The 21,271-nt window shown below is 39.0% G+C and overlaps 1 protein-coding gene across 3 annotated transcripts in view; it reads left to right on the plus strand.

Moving 5' to 3' along the window:
• ZDHHC15 (zDHHC palmitoyltransferase 15) overlaps positions 1–21,271 on the plus strand; it is a gene marked incomplete at its 5' end in the record, with an annotated part of 235,674 nt that overhangs the window by 91,873 nt on the left and 122,530 nt on the right. For all 3 annotated transcript variants that reach the window (XR_014793696.1, XM_084869722.1, XM_084869723.1), the window contains one exon: positions 2,351–2,471. Coding sequence is in view for 2 of the 3 variants with exons in the window: in XM_084869722.1 (XP_084725848.1) it covers positions 2,351–2,471 (121 nt within the window). The remainder of the gene's footprint in view (positions 1–2,350; positions 2,472–21,271) is intronic.

Here is a 21,271-nt window from a genome sequence, read left to right on the forward strand (position 1 = left end):
TAAGGCTTTCTGCAGCCTACCCATAGGTGATTTCTCCATAATAATACCCCCTTTTCGTTTTTAAAGTTGGGATTTTAGCTGCTGATGTTGTTGTTCAATAATGGCCTGTCCCTGGGAATTATATGGTATTACTTTAATGTGCTGAATTTTTCACTTTTTACAAAATTGCTGGAAATGACAGCTTGTGTAAGCAGGCCCATTATCAGTTTTAATAATTTTCTGAATTCCCATGATGACAAAATTAGCTAGGCAATGATTAATAACCTGTTTTGCTGTTTCCCCTGTAAAGGCAGTAGCCTATAGGATTTTTGTAAAGGTGTTTACAGAGACATGCAATGCCCCAAGGTGTCCAAAGGGAGTATAATGTGTTACATTCATTTTCCAGATATGGTCCCTTAGCAAACCTCTAAGGTTAATTCCTGTGTTAGGCCCTTGAAGTAGAGGTAACATGCAAGTGGGATATTCTCTGATAATCTGTTTTGCCTGCTGTTGAGTGATTGAGAATTATCTAGATAGCATTTTGGCAGGCTGATGAGATTATGTGGCCTGTTTTAATAAAGCAACCAATTGATCAGTATATGCATTTCCTTTTGTTAACAGGCCAGGTAATACACTGTGACCCTTATGTGAGCAAGGATAGTGTCTCTGTTGTCGAATCTGCTGAACTTATTTGAAGAGTTAACTTTGGGCACTGAGCCATTTTAAATGAGCAGTTTCAATTCTATTTACTAAACCTTCAGTGTAAGAAGAGTCAGAGATAATATTAAGAGGCTCTTGAATATCTTGTAATGAAGCCTTAATAGCTTCTAATTAAATTCTTTGTACAGAAGTATGACTAGTTTGGATGACTCAGTCTAATTTTATTGTATGATAAGCAGCTTTGCCATTAGAGGATCCATCAGTAAAAACAGTTAATGCTTCAGGAATATGTTCCTGCCTAGTATTTTTGGTACAATAATAGGGGTATAATATAGAAATTGTAATAATTGTCTTTTAGTAGGTGACAACTAAGTTTCCCTAAATATCCACTCAATCCAATTCTCCAATTTAAATCAGTCTGAAATAACATTTCTAATTGCTTTCCAGTGAGGGGAAGTTAAATCCATTGGGGTTCTTCTCCTCTAAGCCGCTGTAGAACTTTCCAAGTTGAAAACACAGATATTTACATTATGATTCATAACAGTAGCAAAATTACAGTTATGAAGTAGCAACAAAAATAATTTTATGGTTGGGGGTCACCACAACATGAGGAACTGATTAAAGGGTCGCAACATTAGGAAGGTTGAAAAACACTGATAGCTCTTTTTTTTCCTGGAGATTTCTCTTTTTCTTTCATCTAGAGATGTTTCTTTTTCTCCTCATTTTGGCGGCTAATAGTTTGGTAATATGTATCAAAGGCCTTATAATTTTGTATATTTTGTGGCCTGGCATACCACTTTTTGAATTTTATTATAAAGAAATCATAATAAATAATTAATTTTCTCCAGTTAAAGAAAACCATTTTTTTTTTCAAGCTTAACACTTATTTTTTTTTGTGTGTGTGTGTGTTAAATAGTTATTATTACCTTTGTTTTACTGTTGGATAAATTTGGAATGACAGAGTCTGATTTTCCAAAGTAAGTTTTTTTAAACTATCAAGTTGCAGATATGATGTTTAAACCCAGAATTATACGAACACAGATCCTTCTCCTTTTTCACTTTTACCTACTCTTTGGCTCAGACAGAAGAAAGCTTCAAGGTCTGTGTTACTTTGGAAAATTGTTGGAATATCTTTTGCAAGATTAGCAAGGTATGATGCAAACATGGCAAGAAGCTTCATACCGGAGCACAAATTATTGAAATAGTGCGAATATCCAAATTTCTACTTATTTTCAAAATTAGAATATCCAGATAATATCGCAAGCAGTCTCATCCAGATCCTACAAAAGTGTCACCTATGAAAAATACTCAAAAGTTAATAATAAGCATAGTTATTCATAGTTATTAGGATCCTGTCATTAAGATATCACACATCTTATTGTAGTATAAAGGGCACAAGTCTTAGAGTAAGGTGAACTGAGTTTGGACTTAGTTTTGCTACTTACTGGCTGAGTGAGTATAACAATGCTCAAGTTACTTAATATAAGTTTTTTTTTTTTTTACTTAAAGCAAAACTACCTATCATGCAGAGTAATAAAGATTGAAATAAAAGTCAGATAGCTAATTGAAATAATTATCCAGAGAAAGTTATTAGCCAAATAGGCAACTGAGCTTCAGGATAGGTAACAAATTTCTTCTAAATAATTATTGTTGTGTTTAATTTTTTGTGAACCTTGGGAAATAAATACTTGCTTCTCACTTCTGTTTCCAGTTTTATTTATCCTATTCAGACAAGGAACGCTATGAAAATGAAGAGAGACCTGAGGTCCAAAAGCAGATGCTCATCGATATTGCCAAGAAGCTACCAGTTTACACAAGGACTGGAAGTCGAGGTCAGTTCATCCAAAGTCAACCAGAGAGGCAGATCAACAAGTGTATAACTATATCCTTAGGCTAGCCCTCTTTTTTTCTCTTCTCTTCTGAAAAACACTACGGAGTCTTTCTCAATGTTTTACTATAAAAAGTTTCAAACATTTATCTAAGATGGAAGAATTATACAATAAACATTTGTATGCCCACCACTACAGTCTACTACTAACATTGATCTATATTGATTTATCACACATCTGTTCACAAACTTGTTCCTCTATCCATCATTCATAAAGATTAATTATTTTGGGTGCATTTAAATGCAAGTAGCAGATATCAGTACACATGCAATGAAATATTTATCATTCTTTTGAGGCTGAAATATACATATAAAAACAAGCACAAATCATAAATGTACCATTCAGTGTTTCCACAAATGTACACACTCATATAATCAGAATCTCTATAAATATTACCACACACCAGAATGTACTTTCATGCTCCTTCTCAGTATATCTCACTAAATACAGCCACTATTCTGATATTTTCCTCCATATATTAGTTTTATCCGCTCTAGAATTTTATATAAATACATCTATACAGCATTTACTGTTTTGTCTGCCTTATTGTATTCAGCATAATGCTTCTGAAACTTACATTGCTGTGTATGTTATTCCCTTTATTGCAGAGTAATATTTCATTGTGTGAATATATCATAGTTTATTTATCCATTTACAACACATTAATCCATATTTGGGTTATTTCTGCTGCTTAGATATTATGAGTTAATTGGCTAAAAACATTCTTGTACAAGTATTTGTGGAGATATAAGCCTTCATTTTTCTTGGGTAAATATCTACTGTGGAGTTTTACTGTTAGTTTTTATATGCATAACTAGAATGATACTAGCTAATTGTTTGCTTTTTAAAATTTGAAAACTAAGGCTCTTTTTACCAAAACATTCTATTTCAACACTTTAGGAAGTGTACTTTAGTTATTTATGTTCATTTGTAATTTACTTATGACAAATGGGAAAATTTAAATATGGTCTGTGTATTAGATGACATTAAGGACTTGCTGTTAATTTTGTTAGAGTATTAATGTCATATGGTGACTATGATTTTTAAGCAAAGTCTTAAGGCATAGTAATATATTCTGAAAAGAAGACAGACACAAATTATACAGTTTCAGATAGTAGAAAACAGAATGATGTGATAAAGCAGTGATTACAAAGAAGAGGCATATTGGACGTACTGGGTTTAGGATTATATTTTGTCTGATCTTTGTGTCTGTTAAAACTTTGCATTTTTTTTACTAATTTTTAACAATTAGAATATTACCAAATGAAAATCCAGATTTCTGGCTTCTCTTGAAAACAAATAATCTGCATTTCTATATGCAGAAATTAGCTAAAGCTGAATAGTAAATCTCTCTTTAAATAGGGCATGGATTATCAGGTTCTGCCACAGTCTTCAACTAGCTGCTTCACTCACTACCCCCTAATTCCTGGACCCTTGAAAAGCATTTTTTGCAGCCCCTATGAAAGAGAGTAATAGCACACTTCTCTAAATAAATGTCATTTGACCTGAGACTTGAAAATAGACAAGAACTGAAAATACAAAACACCCTGGAACAGGAACTAACTTTTATTAATAGGAGAAAAAGACAGATAACCAGAGTGACTGTAGTATTGTAGCAGGCGAGTGGCACAAGTTAAGATAGAAGAAGTAGGCTAAGGCCAGGTGATGCAGGCCATGGTAAGGAGTTTGGATTTTTTTTCCCTAAGCATGTTGAAAATCCATTGAAGACTTTAAGTGGAAAGTGATATGATCTGATTTTCATTTTAACCTGGCTCTTTTATAGAAAATATACTGTGGGTGGAGGAGGGTCAATAATGAAAGCAGAATGAGTAAATAGACAGCAGTTATTGTAGTCATCCATGTGAACGATGATGGTGGCTTATACTGGGCAGTGACATTTACCATATCTTTAAATAATCAGGCTAGAGAAATAAATAAAAGGCATCCAAATTGGAAATGAAGAAATAAAAGTGTCACTTTGACAGATGACATGATTCTTTATATATAAAACCCTAAAGACTCCACCAAATGCCGAAACCGGTTTGGCTCAGTGGATAGAGCATCGGCCTGTGGACTGAAAGGTCCCAGGTTCGATTCCGGTCAAGGGCATGTACCTTGTTTGCAGGCACATCCCCAGTAGGGGGTGTGCAAGAGGCAGCTGATCGATCATTCTCTCTCTGTCCCTCTTCCTCTCTGTAAGAAATCAATAAAGTATATTAAAAAAAAAAAAGACTCCACCAAAAATATTAGATACAATAAACAAATATAGTAAAGTAGCAGGATACAGAATTCAATGTACAAAAATCCCCTGCATTCCTATACACTAGCAATGACATTTCAGAAAAAGAAATGGAAAAAAAAATTCCTTTTGCAATTACAAAATAAGTAAGTAAGTAAGTAAATAAAATACCTAGGAATAAACTTACAAAGGAAGTAAAGGACCTATCTATTGAAAAATACAAAGCATTATTAAAAGAGATAGGGAAAGACACAGTGAAATGGACAGAGTTACTGGGTTCATGGATTAGAAAAATTAAAATAGTTAAATGTCCATATTATCCAAAAGCAATGTACAGAATTTATACAATCCCATTAAAATTCCAATGACATTTTAAGAATAAATACAACAAAATTCATCAGATGTATATGGAACTACAGAAGGAACTAAAAAGACAAAGCAATCATTAGAAAAAGTATCACACTACCTGTAGTATAAAATTATACTACAGAACAAACTTAATAAAAAAAACAACAACAAGCAAACATGGTATTGGAAGTAAAACAGATACACAGACCAAAGAAACAGAATTGAGATCCCAGAAACAAAACCACATGTATATAGACAAATACATTTTTGACAAATGAACCAAAAACCTACAATGAAGAAAGGAAAGCCCCTTCAATAAACCGTGCTGGAAAAAATTAAAAGTCACATGCAAAAGAATAAAACTAGTTTGTCCCAAGTACAAAAATCAATTCAAAATGGATCAAAAACCCAAGGATAAGATCAGAAATAGTACATTACATAGAAGAAAACATACATATTAAACTTATTAGCCTTGGTCTTAGAAAATATTTTATGAATTTGAGGGAATTAAAGGCAAGGGACTTAAAAGCAAGAATAAATGAATGTGACTATATCAAATTAAAAGCTTCTGCACAGCAAAGTAAATTGCCAATGAAACAAAAAAGCAACAATCAAATGGAAGAAGATATCTGCAAACAACAGCTCTGACAAGGCTTTAATATCCAAATTATATAAAGGACTCATACAACTCATAAACTTAAAGAAGCTAAAGGACATGTACTTGGAAATCTAAAGGACATTGAAAAAAGAAACAGATGAAGATACAGTGTATAGCATGTTCATAGATTGGAAGAATTAACATCAATAAAATGTTTAAACTGCCCAAAGAAATCTACTGATTTAAAGCAATCCCTATTAAAATACCAATGGCATACTTCACAGAGTTAGAACAAATACTCCAAAAATGTATATGGAACCATAAAAGACCTAGATAGCTGCATCAATATTGAGAAAAAATGAATAGAGAGAAATAATGGTGTTGGAATAGATAGGCATGCCCCAAGCCTTGTCCCAGACCAAATAGAATGAGCAGCTGAAACGAATAACATCCAACCCAAACTGGCAAAGGAGACTCAGCTGGTAAGACAATTTTCAGCCAGGAAGGGCAGAGGAACCCTGGAGAAGGGTAAAATCAAGCATTTGGGCAAGAGAGTCTGCCAGAACTCTGAGCTCTGAGGGTCAGAGGGAAACCGCACAGCACTGAGCTGCATCCCTGGGGACAGGGACAGTGTCTGACTGTGGGAAGAATGTCCACAGGACTGCTGCAGGCATGGGATTCTCGATCTGGGTCCACAGACATGAAAGGCTGAGCCCAGAGGGGGCCGCCTGAAGGGCTGACCAAACCATGCAGTGCCAGCAGTAGAGGAGCTCATACAGATGCAGTCATTCTCCTCTCTGTGGCCTGTGCTTTTCTTCACTGAACCTAACTCATATGACCTTTAAGATACAGAGGCTTACCCAAGGCTTAGGTTTAGGAGAAGGTGCAGACTTGTGGAGTCTGGGGAGAGTTGGGGCCCAGGAGAAGTGGCAGCCAGTCTGGTGCTGAGTTATACCTGAGCCTGGGACCTGGGAAGCCATTTTGTCCTGAAGAGAAAGCCCCTCCCTCCAGTTTTCAGGCAACCAATACAGCCACACCCAGATTCCCTCCTGAATGGTACAAAGGATTTAAAAAAATATAAATAGTCCCTGAGAGTCAAAGGGACTGGCCTAAAGAGAGGTCTTCACTACCAGTAAAGGAAACTGAGAAACTGAAGACAGTACAGAATACTGGGATCTTAAGCTAGTCAAAGGAATGACACTTCACTTTTACATTTATATATTGTATATATATTTGTTTCTTGCATTATTTTTTATTTCTTTTAATATTATTTTTCCATCACTCTATTTTATTTTATTTGTATTTGCTATTTTTTTTATTTTTATACCATTTTAAATCAATTTTTGTAAAATTATTATTATTATCATCTTCTCATTCTTCTTATCCACTCATCCCCTTTCTACTTCCTCTATACTGAACTGGGGTCCTCATATTCATCCAATTCTTAACCTTATTTTCTGTATATAAGCTCAACCTCTACAGATTCTGCCCCCACCCCTCTTTGCTGGGTGTTTGATGTTTGTATTTTTTTGGCCTATTTATTGGTTCTGTGGTGTTTTCATATATATATATGCTCCTTTTTCTTTTCTCTCTTTGATATCATTTGTGCTCTCTTTTCTCTCCCATAATTCTCTTTTCTCAGGTGTTCACTTATATTGGGGCTATCAGTGTTGTGAGTACATTCATGCTTTGTTCCCTTTGTGCCGTGCCTTGTTGAGGTGAATTTTATCCTGCCTGGCCAGTGTGCTAGAGAGCGAGCCACATAACCAGATACCTAGAAAGGAAACTCCATCCACAAATGGGCCAATAACATCCCAGACCCAACTGTAGAGGCAGAAAGAGGGCAGCAGTGAGGGAGAGCTTGAGTGAGTGAGGGATCAAAAGAGGAATGTGTGGTCATGTGGTGTGTGTGTGTGTGTTTGTGGCACAGTTATACCCCACAGGACCTTTGGGGGCAGGCTAACTGGGCTTGCCTAACTAGACAGCCTCTGCTACTGTTACAAATAGTACCGAGAGGCCGGCTTGTCCTCAGAGGCCTATACTTTTTGAAGGGGAGAGCTTCTGTAATTGGGAACTGAGCCTCATCTCCACCCAGGGTGCCCTCATATAACACCTGGGATTCTATAGTCACCCATGCCAGGGACCTGCTACCTCACTTGTAGTCCCATGGACACCAAGTCTTCAGCTATTCCTGGCACAGCTGCTGTGAGTTCTGAAGCATGCTCCCCTCTTACCATCCCAAAAGTTTAGCCCAAGGCACTGCCATCATGTGAGCAACAGACATGTGAGCAGCTTGCTCCAGTCCAATGAGCAGCAGGCCAGCAAGCAGCCTGCCCTAGGCTTAAAAGCAGCAGCCTCACATGACCTGTCCCTGTCAAAGAAGCAGCAGCTGTGTGAGTGGCCAACTCCCGGTCCAAGTAGCAGCAACCATGTGAGCAGCCCATCCCCTGTCCGAGGAGTAGCAGCCCTGGGAGCATACAATCCTCATCCGAGGAGCAGCAGCTGTGAGAAAGGCCCACACCCATATAGGAGCAGCATCCTTGAAATAAACCTGCCCCTGTCCAAGGAGCAGCAGTCTCATGAGCACCCTGCCCCATCTGAGGATCAGGAACAGCAAGCAGCCAGCCCCCATCCAAGAAGCAGCAGCCAGATAGGTAATCCAAACCCACCTGAGGAGCAGGAACTATGTGCACAGCCCACCCCATCCAAGGAGCAGAAACCATGTGCAGCCTGCCTCCATCAGAGGAGCAGTAGCATCATGATCAGCCTACCCCCATCTGAGGAGTAGCAGCTGTGCAAGCAGTCTCCCCCCCACCCCCGCCAGCCAGAGGAGCCACCACTGCTGCGAACAGCACCCACCAGTGGAGCCGCTGCCAACTGAGGAGCAGCCACTATTGGGACTGCCTGAGGAGCAACTGCAGCCCAAAGAGCCACTGCCACACAAGGAGCAGCCCATTTACAACTCAACATGTAGATCAGTCAGTGAGATCAGAAATGTGTAGACAAGGAATCCCCCAAAGGAAAAAAAAAAAGGAGGAATTACCAGAAAAGTAGCTAAGTGAAATAGAGTCATGCAATATGGCAGAAAAAGAATTCAAAATAATGGTCATACAGTTCATAAACCAAATGAATAATAAAAAAAATCAACAAGTTATATAAGAATCAAGAAGAAATTAAGAGTGATATAGCTGCAATAAAAAACACGATGGAAGGATTCAACAGTAGACTAGAAGAAGTGGAGTGCCGAATTAGGGAATTAGAAGACAGGGAAGAAAAACACATAAAAACTGAACTGCAATAGCAGAAAAAAATTAAAAGACAGGAGGGGTGCCTAAGGGAGCTATGGGACAATAGGAAACAAAGCAACGTATGAGTAATATGGGTTCCAGAACAACAGGAAGAGGAATGAGGGTTAGAAAACCTATTTGAAGAAATAATGTAAGAAACCTTCCCCGATATGGGCAAGAAAAAAAAAATCACATAAACACAGAGAGTCCCAAACACGATGAACCCAAAAAGACCCACACCAAAACACAACGTAATTACAATGGCAAAAGTTCACGACAAGAAGAGAATATAAACGACCACAAGAGAGACACACAGAGTTACGTAAAAGACATCTCCCATCAGATTGTCAAATGATTTCTCAACAAGAACACACCAGGACAGAAAAGAATGGAAGGACATTTACAAAGTGATACAAAGCAAATCTACAATAGCTAGGATTTGGAAACAGCCTAGGTGCCCGTCAGCAGATGATTGGATGAAAAAACTATGGTACATCTACACAATGGAATACTATGCTGGCATAAAAAAGAAGGAATTCTCATGATTTGCAGCAACCTGGATGGAATTGGAGAACATCATGCTGAGTGAAATAAGCCAGTCAATGAAAGAGAAACACCACATGACCTCACTCATTTATGGATAATAAAGAACATTATAAACTGATGAACCAAAAGATAGATATAGAGACAGTAAAGCAACAAGCAGACTGTCAAATTACAGCAGGTAGGGTAGGGAGATCTGGGGGAGATAATAGATCAACCGAAGGACTTATATACATACATATAAGTACAACCAATGGACACAAAACTCTGGGGAGGGGGGGTATGTATGCGAGGGGGGGCAATGTTAAAATATGTACACAGATAATAATTGAATAAAAAAAGGGGAAAAAAACAAAGTGATGCAAAGCAAGGGACTGATTCAAAAAACAGCAAGACTATCATTCAAAATTGAGGAGGAAATCAGGAGCTTTACAGAAAAATAAAAGGCTAAGGGAATTTATCACCACTAAGAGAGCAATACAAGAAATGCTAAAGGGACTGGAGTAACAGAAGAAATTAAAAGGTAAGAAGGAACATAGGTGCAAAAAATAAAAATGGCTAATTCCCTAATTCCCTTTCAATAATAACTTTAATTGTAAATGGCCTAAATGCTCCAATAAAAAAATATCAAATGGCAGAATAGATTAAAAAAACACACACAACAAAACTCATATATATGCTGTCTACAAGAGATCCACCTCAGAACAAAGGACTCACACAGATTGAAAGTGTAGAGATGGAAAAATATCTTTCAGGCAAATGGAAATGAAAATTAAAAAAAAAAAAAAAAAGCTGGCATAGCAATACTTATATCTGACAAAATAGACCTGAAAGTAAAGGCCATACCAAGAGATAAGGAATGCCACTTCAAAATACTAAAGGGATTGATACAACAAGAGGATATAATTCTTATGAACATATATGCAACAAATGCAGGAGCAACCAAATTAAAAAAAAAACAACAACACAATACTTCTGGAAGATATCAAGGGAGAAACTGACAACAATACAATCATAGTAGGGGACTTTAATACACCACTAACATCACTGGATAAATACTCTAGACAAAAAAATCAGGAAAGGACATTTTCAAAAATAGAGCACAGATTTGGTCACAAGCAAATTATCCCCAAATTCAAGAAGACTGAAATCATACCAAGTATCTTCTCAGTCCAAAATGGCATAATATCAGAAAGAAACTACAATAAAAACAATTCAAAAAATTCAAACACTTGGCAGCTGAATATCATGCTATTAAGCAACGATTGGGTAACCAAAGAGACCAAGGTAGAAATTAAAAGCATCCTGGAAACTAATGACAATAAAAACACAACAATACAAAATCTATGGGATACAATGAAAACAGTCCTGAGAGAGAAATTTATAGCTCTACAGGACTACCAAAAAACAAAAAACAAAACACAAACAAACAAAACAAAAACAAGAAAAAAACATGGTGGGAAACCATCTAACTCTACAACTGAAATAAACTAAAAAGAGAACAACAACAACAAAAAAAGCCCAAAGTGAGCATAGGGAAGGATATAATAAAGATTAGAGCAGAAATAAATGACAGAGACAAAACAACAAAAAAACAACAACATCAACAATACAAAACTCAATGAAACCAGGAGCTGGGTTTTTTTTTGTGTGTTTTTTTTTAAAGATGAACACGATTGATGAACCTCTAGCTTGGCTCACCAAGGAGCAGAGAGGATCCAAATAAACAAAATCTGAAATGAAAGAGTCGAAATAACAACAAACCCCACAGAAATACAAAGAATTGTTAAAAAATACTATGAACACCAGACCCGGAGTGGCAGCAGCCAGGCCCAGAGCAGCCAGGCTCGGAGCAGCAGCGGCCAGGCCCAGAGCAGCTGGGTGCGGAGCAGCAGCAGTCAGGCCCGAGGCATCCAGGCCGAGAGCGGCCAGGCCCGGAGCAGCCGGAGCAGCAGCAGCCAGGCCTGGAGCAGCTGGGTGTGTAGCGGCCCGGAGCAACATAGGCCAGGCCTAGAGCAGTAGGGCCCAGAACAGCTAGCTCCTAGCCTGCCCATGCCCCAGGGCTGCTTCTCAGACATGGCTGGAAACTTTTGGGGGAACTTGAGAGTCTGCTGAATCAAGTGATGAAGGCTTAGATCTGCATGTGTTGAGTTAGTATAGCGCTGGGGTGTTGATCTGTGAGTGCCTTGTGTGGGGTCTGGATGAGGTTGTTTGATCTATTTGGATGTGTCTTTTGTTTGAAGTGTATCCTTGGGCATTTGGAGGTATTATTGATTTGAGAAAATGCTAAGTAATTGAATTGCTACCTGAAAAATTTAAAGTTCTGAAAGTTTAAGGTCTCTTGCCAAATAGAGGTTTTAAAGCTAACAGCTTAATTTTTTTGAAATTTAAATCAATCTTTATTGTTCATATTATTACAAAGGTTCCTCATTTCTTCCCCCCTCCACTAGGTTTCCACCCCACCCTCCGCCCCCTCCCCACCCCCCATTGTCCTCATCCATAGGTGCACAGTTTATGCTCAGTCTCTTCCCGCATCCACCACTCCCCCTTTCCCCGAGAACTGTCAGTCCACTCCCCTCCCATATCGCTGACTCTACTACAATCAACAGCTAATATTGTTCATCATGTTTTTCAATCTCCTTTTTTTAAAATTAATAAACTTTTACACTTCTAAGAATAAATTTTAAAATCTAATAATTTTAAACCTTGTTTTTTGGGTTTTTTTTTTGCCCTGGGAATTGAGAAGCAAACTTGTTTACCTGTAAACTTGCCCTTAAGCTATCAAAAGGTGTAGCCATTCAAGTGTAAATGAACACATTGTTTGAAGATAGCTGCTGGTTGGAATTGGATTACCTGTTCTGGGTGGGAAGGGCTTGTCCTTCCCTTTCTCCATTAAAATTAAGGTGTTAGCTTTAAAACCTCTTTTTGGCAAGAGACCTTAAACTTTCAGAACTTTAAATTTTTCAGATAGTAAATCAGTTACTTAGCATTTTCTCAAATCAATAATACCTCCACATGCCCAAGGATACACTTCACACAAAAGACATTTCCAAATAGATCAACCAACCTCATCCAGGCCCCACACTAGGCACTCACAGATCAACACCCCAGCACTATACTAACTCAACACATGCAGATCTAAGCCTTCATCACTTGATTCAGCAGACCCTCAAGTTCCCCCAAAAGTTTCCAGCCATGTCTGAGAGGCAGCCCTGGGGCGTGGGCAGGCAAGGAGAGAGCTGTTCCCGGCCTGGCCTCTGTTGCTCTGGTTTGCTCCACAACCAGCTGCTCCGGGTCTGGCCACTGCAGCTCCTGGCCTGGCTGCTGCTGCTCTGGGCCCTGCTGCTCAGGGCCTGGTAACAGCTTAATTTTAATGGAGAAAGGGGAGGACAAGCCCTTTGCACCCAGTACAGGTAATCCAATTCCAGCCAGCAGCTATCTTTAAACAATGTGTTTATTTACAATTGAATGGCTATGCCTTTTGATAGCCTAAGGGCAAGTTTATAGGTAAACAAGTTTGCTTCTCAGTTCCCAGGGCAGAAAAAACAAGGTTTAAAATTATTAGATTTTAAAATTTATTCTTAAAAATGTAAATGTTTATTAATTTAAAAAAACCCAAGGAAATTAAAAAACCTGATGAACAATATTAACTGTTGATTGTAATAGAATCAGAGATAAGGGAGGGGAGTGGACTGACAATTCTCAGGGGAAAAGGGGAGTGGTAGATGTGGGAATAGACTGAACATAAAGTGTGCATCTATGGATGAGGACAATGTGGGGTGGGGAAAGGGCAGAGGGTGGGGTGGGAACCTGGTGGAGGGGGGGGAAATGAGGAACTTTTGTAATAATATGAACAATAAAGATTGATTTAAATAAATAAATAAATAAATAAAATACTATGAACAACTCTATTCTAACAAACTGGACAATCTGGAGGAGATGAACATATTCCTAGAAAAATACAATCCTCCAAAAATCAATGAGGAAGATTCTAAAAATCTCAATAGGATGAAATTGAAACATTTGTTAAAAAGCTTCCAGCGCAGGAAAGCCCGGGGCCAGATGGGTTCACAGGGAAGTTTTAACAAACATTTCAGGAAGAACTGAAACCTATCTTCCTCAAATTATTCCAAAAAATTCATGAGGAAGGAACACTTCCAAGATCATTCTATGAAGCCAGCATCACCCTAATACCAAAGCCATATAAAGACAACACGATGAAAGAGAATTACAGGCCAATATCCCTTATGATCATAGATGCCAAAATTCTCAAAAAATTCTAGCAAATCGAATCCAGTAGTATATCAGAAAAATCATACACCATGATCAAGTAGTATTTATCCCGGAAATGCATGGTTGGCACAATATCCACAAATTAATAAAAGTGATACATCACATAAGTTGAGAGATAAAAATCTACTTGTCATATCAATTGATGCAGAAAAAGCATTTGACAAAATCCAACATCCTTTCTTGATAAAAACTCTCAGCAAGGTGGGAATTGAAGGATCACATCTCAGCATAATAAAATCTATATATGACAAACCAACAGCCAACATTATACTCAATGGGCAAAAATTAAAACCATTTCACCAAGAACAGGAACAAGTCAGGGATGCCCACTATCACTACTCCTGTTTGACATCGTACTAGAAGTACTAGCCATTGATAGAAGAAGAAATAAATGGCATTCAAATTGGAAAAGAAGTAAAACTGTCCTTATTTGCAGATGATGTGATATTGTACATTGAAACGCATAAAGACTTCATCAAAAAATTATTACACTTAATAAATGAATTCGACAATGTAGCAGGATGCAAAATTAACACCAAAAAATCTATGACATTTCTATGCATCTATAGTGAACTTACAGAAAGGGATTAAAAAAGCAATCCCATTTACCATTGCACCAAAAATATTTAGATACTTAGGAATAAACTTACCTAAGGTGATAAAAGAACTATATGTGAAAAAAATACAGTACAGTGAAAAAAGAGATAGAGAAAGACATAAAAAGATGGAAGAACATACTGTATTCATGGATTGGTAGAATCAACATCATCAAAATGTCCATACTACCCAAAGTAATCTATAGATTCAATGAACTCTCCTTTAAAATACCAACAGCATATTTCACAGACTTAGAACGAATTTTCTAAAAATTCATCTGGAATAATTTTTATCTGGAATGAAAGAAGACCTGGAATAGCTGCAGCAATCCTGAGAAAGAAGAACAAAGTAGGTGGCATCTCAATACCAGCTATCAATCTGTATTACAAAGCCACTATTCTGAAAACAGCCTGGTACTGGCACAAGAACAGACATATACACCAATGGAATAGAAGAGAGAACCCAGAAATCAACCCAAAGCACTATGCTCAATTAATATTCGACAAAGGAGGCAAGAACGTACAATGGAATCAAGACAGTCTCTTCAATCAAAAGGTGTTGAGAAAATTGAACAGATACATTAAAAAAAAGAATGAAAGAAAGAAAGAAAAGAAACTAGACCACCAGCTTACACCGTACACAAAAATAAACTAAAAATGGATAAAGAACTTATACATAAGAGGGGAAACCTTAAAAATACTTCAGGAATGCACAGGCAGAGAAATATCAGACATATGCCAAAGCAATTTCTTCACTGATACTGCTCCTAGGACATTGGAAACTATAGAGAAAATAAACAAATGCGACTACATAAAAATAAAAAGCTTTTGCACAGCAAAAGAATCCATCAACAAAACAAGAAAGCCCACTGTATGGGAGAACATATTTGCTAATGTTATCACCGATAAGGGTTTAATCTCCAACATTTACAGGGAACTCATACAACTTAACAAAAGGAAGATAAACAATCCAATAGTAAAATCGGCAAAGGACCTAAATAAACACTTTTCAAAAGAGGACATTAGGAAGGCCAAGAGTCACATGAAAACATGCTCAAAATCACTAATCATCTGAGTGATGGAAATCAAAACAACAATGAGGTACCCTCTCACACCTGTCAGTGTGTCTATCACCAACAAATCAACAAACAACAAGTGCTGGTGATGATGCAGAGCAAAAGGAACCCTCATGCACTGCTGGTGGGATTGCAGACTAGTGCAGCTACTGTGGAGAACAGTATGGAGTTTCCTCAAAAAACTAAAAATGGAACTCACATTCTCTGCAGTGATCCCACATCTAGAAATATATCCCAAGACTCTAGAACCACCAATCTGAAAGGATATATGCACCCCTATGTTTATTGCAGCACAATTCACCATAGCTAAGATTTGGAAACAGCCTAAGTGCCCATCAGCAGATGAGTGGATTAAAAACCTGTGGTACATCTACACAATGGAATACTATGCAGTATTTGAAAAGAAGGAATTCTTACCATTTGCAACAGCATGGATGGACCTGGAGAGCATTATGCTAAGCATAATAAGCCAGTAAGAGAAAGATAAATATCACATGATCTCACTCATTGGTGGAATATAATGAACAATATAAACTGATGAACAAAAACAGATCCAAAGACAGAGAAGCATTAATCATACCATCAAACCTCAGAGAGGATGTAGAGGATGGTGAGGGTATGGGGAAGAGATCAACCAAAGGACTGGTATGCATGCATATAATCCTAACCAATGGACACAGACAACAGGTGGGGTGAGGGCATGAATGGGGGGTAAAGGGTGGGGATAAGGACACATTTGTAATACCTTAATCAATAAAGAATTTTTTTAAAAAAAAGAATGAGTAGGGGGAATCATAATACTGGATGTCAAACTACACTACAAAGCCATTATAGCCAAAGCAGCCTGGTATGAGGCACAAGAACAGGCATGTAGACCAATGGATCAGAACACTGACCCTAGACATTGACCCACACAATTGTGATCAATTAATATTTGACAAAGGAGGCAAGAACATAAAATGGAGTAAAGAGTTTCTTCAACAAATGGTGTTGGGAAAACTGGAAAGACACATGAAACGAAGCCACCAACTTGTCCCATACACAAGAATAAACTCAAGGTGGGTAAAAGACTTAAATGTAATGCATAAAATCATAAAAATCTTAGAAGAAAACATAGGTAGTAAAATCTCATACATCTCAATTGACAATATATTTATGGATACATCTCCTGGGCAAAGGAAACTAAGGAGAAAATAAACAAATGGGACTACATCAAAATAAAAAGCTTCTGCACAGCAATAGAAACCACCGTCAAATTAAAAAGAAGATCCACTGAATAAGAGAACATATTTGCCAATGATGTATCTGATATTTGATTTATATCTCAAATATATAAATTACTCATAGAACTAAATAAAAAGAAGACAAGCAATCCAATTTAAAAATTGGCAGAAGACCTGAATGGACATTTCTCCAAAGAGGACATACTAATGGCCAAGAGACAAATGAAAAAAGTCACTGATCATCAGAGAGATGTAGATTAAAATGACAATGACCTGTGACTATCACCTCACACCTGTCAGAATGTCTATCATCAGAAAAATCAACAGCCAACAATTGCTGGCCAGGATAAGGACAAAGGGAACACAAGTTCACTGCTGATGGAAATGCAGATTGGTGCAGCCACTATGGAAAGCAGTATGGAGTTTCCTTTGAAAGTTAAAAATGGAACTTCCATTTGACCCAGCAATCCCACTTCTGGGAATATATCCTAAAAACCCCAAAACACCAATTAGTAAGAATATATGCATCCCTGTGTTCATAGCAGCATTATTTACAATAGCTAAGATTTGGAAACAGCCCAAGTTCCTATCAGTAGGTGAACGGATAAAAACAGCCTTGGAACTTTTATGCTGTGGAATACTATACAGCTGTGAAAAATAGGGATCTATTACCCTTTGGGACAGCATGGATATCTGGAGAATATTATGCCATGTAAAATAAGTTAGACTGAGAAAGAAAAATATCACATGATCTCACCTATTTGTGGAATTTAGTGAACAAAAGGAATTTACCAACAAAATAAGACCTGAAGTAGGAAGGCATTGAACAGACTGACATACCTCAATGTGGGGTGGGGGTATAAGAAGAGATAAGCCAAATAACTTATATACTTATATGCAGAGCCCATGGACACAGGCAGAAGCATGGTGAAGACATTCGGGAGTGGGTAGGGGCTGGGAGAATTGGGGGTGGGGGAGGAGAAAATGGGAGATATCTGTAATACTATCAAAAATAAAAATATATATTTAAAAAAATAGAGGAAAGAAAGGTCAGAGGATTTGAACAGACACTTCTCCCAAGAAGACAAATGGCCAACAGATATGTGAAAAGATGCTCAACTTGGTTAGCTATTAGATAATTACAAATCAAAACTACAGTGAGATACCACCTCACACTGGTTAGAATGCCTATTTTCAATAAGGAAATTAATAACAAGTGTTGTAGAAGTTGTGGAGGAAAAGGAACCCTCATTCCCTGCTGATGGGAATGTAAACTGATACAGCCACTATAGAAAACAGTATGGTGGTTCCTCAAAATTAAAAATAGAGTTACCTTTTGACCCAACAAACCTCTCCTGGGTATCAGCCCCCCAAATTTGAAAACATTTATTTGCAAAGATATATACCCAACTATGTTCATTACAGCATTATTCATGGTGGCCAATACACGGAAACAACCAAAGTGTCCTCAATAGATGATTGGATAAAGAAGATATGGTATGTATATACCATGGAATATCTCTCATCCATAAGAAAATATAAAATACTGCCAATTGAGACAGCATGGATGATGGTTGAAAATATTGTACTAAGTGAAATAAGTCAGTCAAATAAAGCTAAGAACCATATGATTTCACTCATATGTGGGATATAACTGAAATTCAGAGACATAGACAACAGTATGCTCATTACCAGAGGAAAGGAGGTTGGGGGGAATAAAGGGGGACAAATACCTGGTGATAGATGATATGACTTTAGGGTTGGGCACACAATGCAATATACAGATCATGTATCATAGAAATGTACACTTGAAACCTATATTATCTCATTAACCTATACCCCCCCCCCCAAATTTCATTAAAAAAATTTTTTTTAAATATGCTGAAAGAGTCAAACAGGCAAGTACCCTTCTTTCTTGCATCAATTATATCAAACTTTGATTACTACCTATCATTGGAAATGAACACATACTGTGCTGAATTTGAAGTCTATTATATTGAATCAGTTGTGTATGTTTAGTTAACACTTTTGATGAAATTATGATATTAGCTCAAATTATTCATAATTTTAGTTGTTACACTTAATGTCATTAAACACAGTCATTAAACACATATCAATAAATACAGAGAAAATGAGCAGGAAGAGAAATTGCTTTTTCAAAAAGATATATACCACCCTATGTCTATTGCAGCATTATTTACTACTAGGACCAGTGTACCTTGAAAGGAACTGTGGGGCACGAGGCTGTGGTGGGCAGAGGGGCAGGTCTTGGCCCATCCTCCAAGCCCTCTCCCCGCACCTTTCACTGTGGCCCCCAATCCCCTGTTTGCTGGCAGCCCCACTCCTGCCACCACCACTCTCACCCACTGATGGCATAAAGCCAGCAGCAGGTATGAATGGTGGCTACTGCCCCGATCACCGCTCACGACCAAGGGGAGGTGGAAAATTCCTCAGGGGCAATCGGGGCCAGTAGCCACCACTTGCATCCACTGACAGCACCAAGAGATCGGTCCCGGCACCGGGCACTGGCAACGGGTGTGAGCAGCAACTCTGGCACTGACTATGGATGTGAACAGGGCCGGTGTTGGCAGTGGTGCGAGCATCAGCTCTTGTGTCAGCAGTGGGTGCAAGCAGGGCCATCACCAGCAGCAGGTGTGAGAGGTGGCTTCCAGCCCTGATCATCCCTCAGGAGCAGGGGGAGGTGGAGAAGCCCTGAGGGGTGATCATGGCCTGCAGCTATCATTGTACCTGCTGATGGTGCCAAGCAATCAGGGCGGGTTCCAGGTGCTGGCAGCAGGTGCAAGCAGTGGCTCCAGCACCTACAGTGGGTGCACGCGGGGTCAGCGCCAGTAGCAGGTGCAAGCACCAGGCAGGACCTCAGCACATGGAAGCAAAGAATTTTCAGTAATCATCAGAGGCTTGCCCTGATGACAGCAACTGGCACCCCTGCCTTGGTCTAGAGCCCTTGTTCACCTGCTCTACCTTCCAGCCACAGCCAATGCCCACCATGTTTTGTGCTCTGTTGTCTGCTGCCAATGCCCGCCATATCCTGCGCGTGCCCCCTGGTCGTCAGTGCACATCATAGCAACTGGCTGTTTCACCATTTTATTTTCATATTAGGGTTTTATATATAACTACAGGCCCAGTACATGAAAATTCATGCACTGGAGGGGGGTCCCTCACCCCAGTCTGCCCCCTCTCACAGTCCAGGATCCTTCAGGGGCAGGAGGTGACTCGGTGATCAGTGGAAGGTAACACCTCATCACATTTCTGCTGCTGCCACTGCTGGCAGCACAAGTCTCATCCCAGCCCTGGTTACTTGAGCCTCAGGCTGGCCCTGGATAGCTGGGCAGTCACCATCCGAGGCTTGCCTGCACCTCGGGCATTGGCTGGGCAGCTGCCATCTGAGGCTTGCCTGTGCCTCAGGCTGGCCATGGGTGGCAAGGAGGCTGAGGGGACGAGGAGACTCCGGAGGCAGGTGTATGGAGTGGCTGGACCTTCCTGGGGGTGGTCCAGCCATGCCACATGTATGCTGCCACGGCGGGGCTAAAGGGACTGGGCGCCACCATCTTGTGGCTGTGGGTGCCACCATCCTTGAGGAAATGGCAGTTAATTAGCATATTCCCTCTTTATTATATAGGATAGATAGCCAAGATATAGAAGCAACCTACATGTCCATCAATAGATGAGTGGATAAAGAATATATGGTATATTTGTATAATGGAATATAACTCAGCCATAAAAAATGAAATCTTCCCATTTGTAACAACACGGATAGATATAAAGGGTATTATGCTAAATGAAATAAATAAAAGAAAGACAAATACTATATGATTTCACTTGTATGTGGAATCTAAAAACAGTAAACAAACAAAACAGAAACAAACTTATAGATACAAAGTACATTTTGATGATTGTCAGAAGGGTAGTTTGGGGTGATGGGAGAAGAAGGAGAAGGGATTAAGATGTGCAAATTGGTGCCCGGCGGGTGTGTTGATCAATGAACCAAGAGGTCATGATTTGATTCCCAGTCAGGGCACATGCCTGAGTTGTGGACTGGATCCCCAGTGGGGGGCAAGCAGGAGGCAACCAATCAATGATTCCCTGTCATTGTTGTTTCTATCTCTTTCCCTCTCCCTTCCTCTCCAAAATCAAATAAATATATATATTTTTTAATTGAAAAAGACATGCAAATTCATTGTTACAAAATAGTCATGGGGTTATAAAGTACACCATAGAGGAAATAGTCAATTATCCTATATAATAAAAGGCTATATGCAAGTAAACCAAACAACAGAAAAACTGGTGGCTATGACATGCACTGATCACCAATGGGCAGACACTTAATGCAGGAGCTGCCCCCTGGTGGTCAATGTGCCTCCACAGGGGGAGCACAGCTCAGCCAGAAGTCAAGCTTGCCTCTCCTGCCTCTGTGGCAATGCTAAGGACCCTCAGGGGATGTCCACCTGCTTGCTTAGGCCCGTTCCCCTGCACTGTGAGAGGGTGCAGGTTGGGTTGAGCCTCCCGCCCCCCGCTCCCC

This window comes from Pipistrellus hanaki (genome assembly GCF_964339955.1).
Source record: "Pipistrellus hanaki genome assembly, chromosome: X".
In the NCBI taxonomy this organism is placed as follows: domain Eukaryota; kingdom Metazoa; phylum Chordata; class Mammalia; order Chiroptera; family Vespertilionidae; genus Pipistrellus; species Pipistrellus hanaki.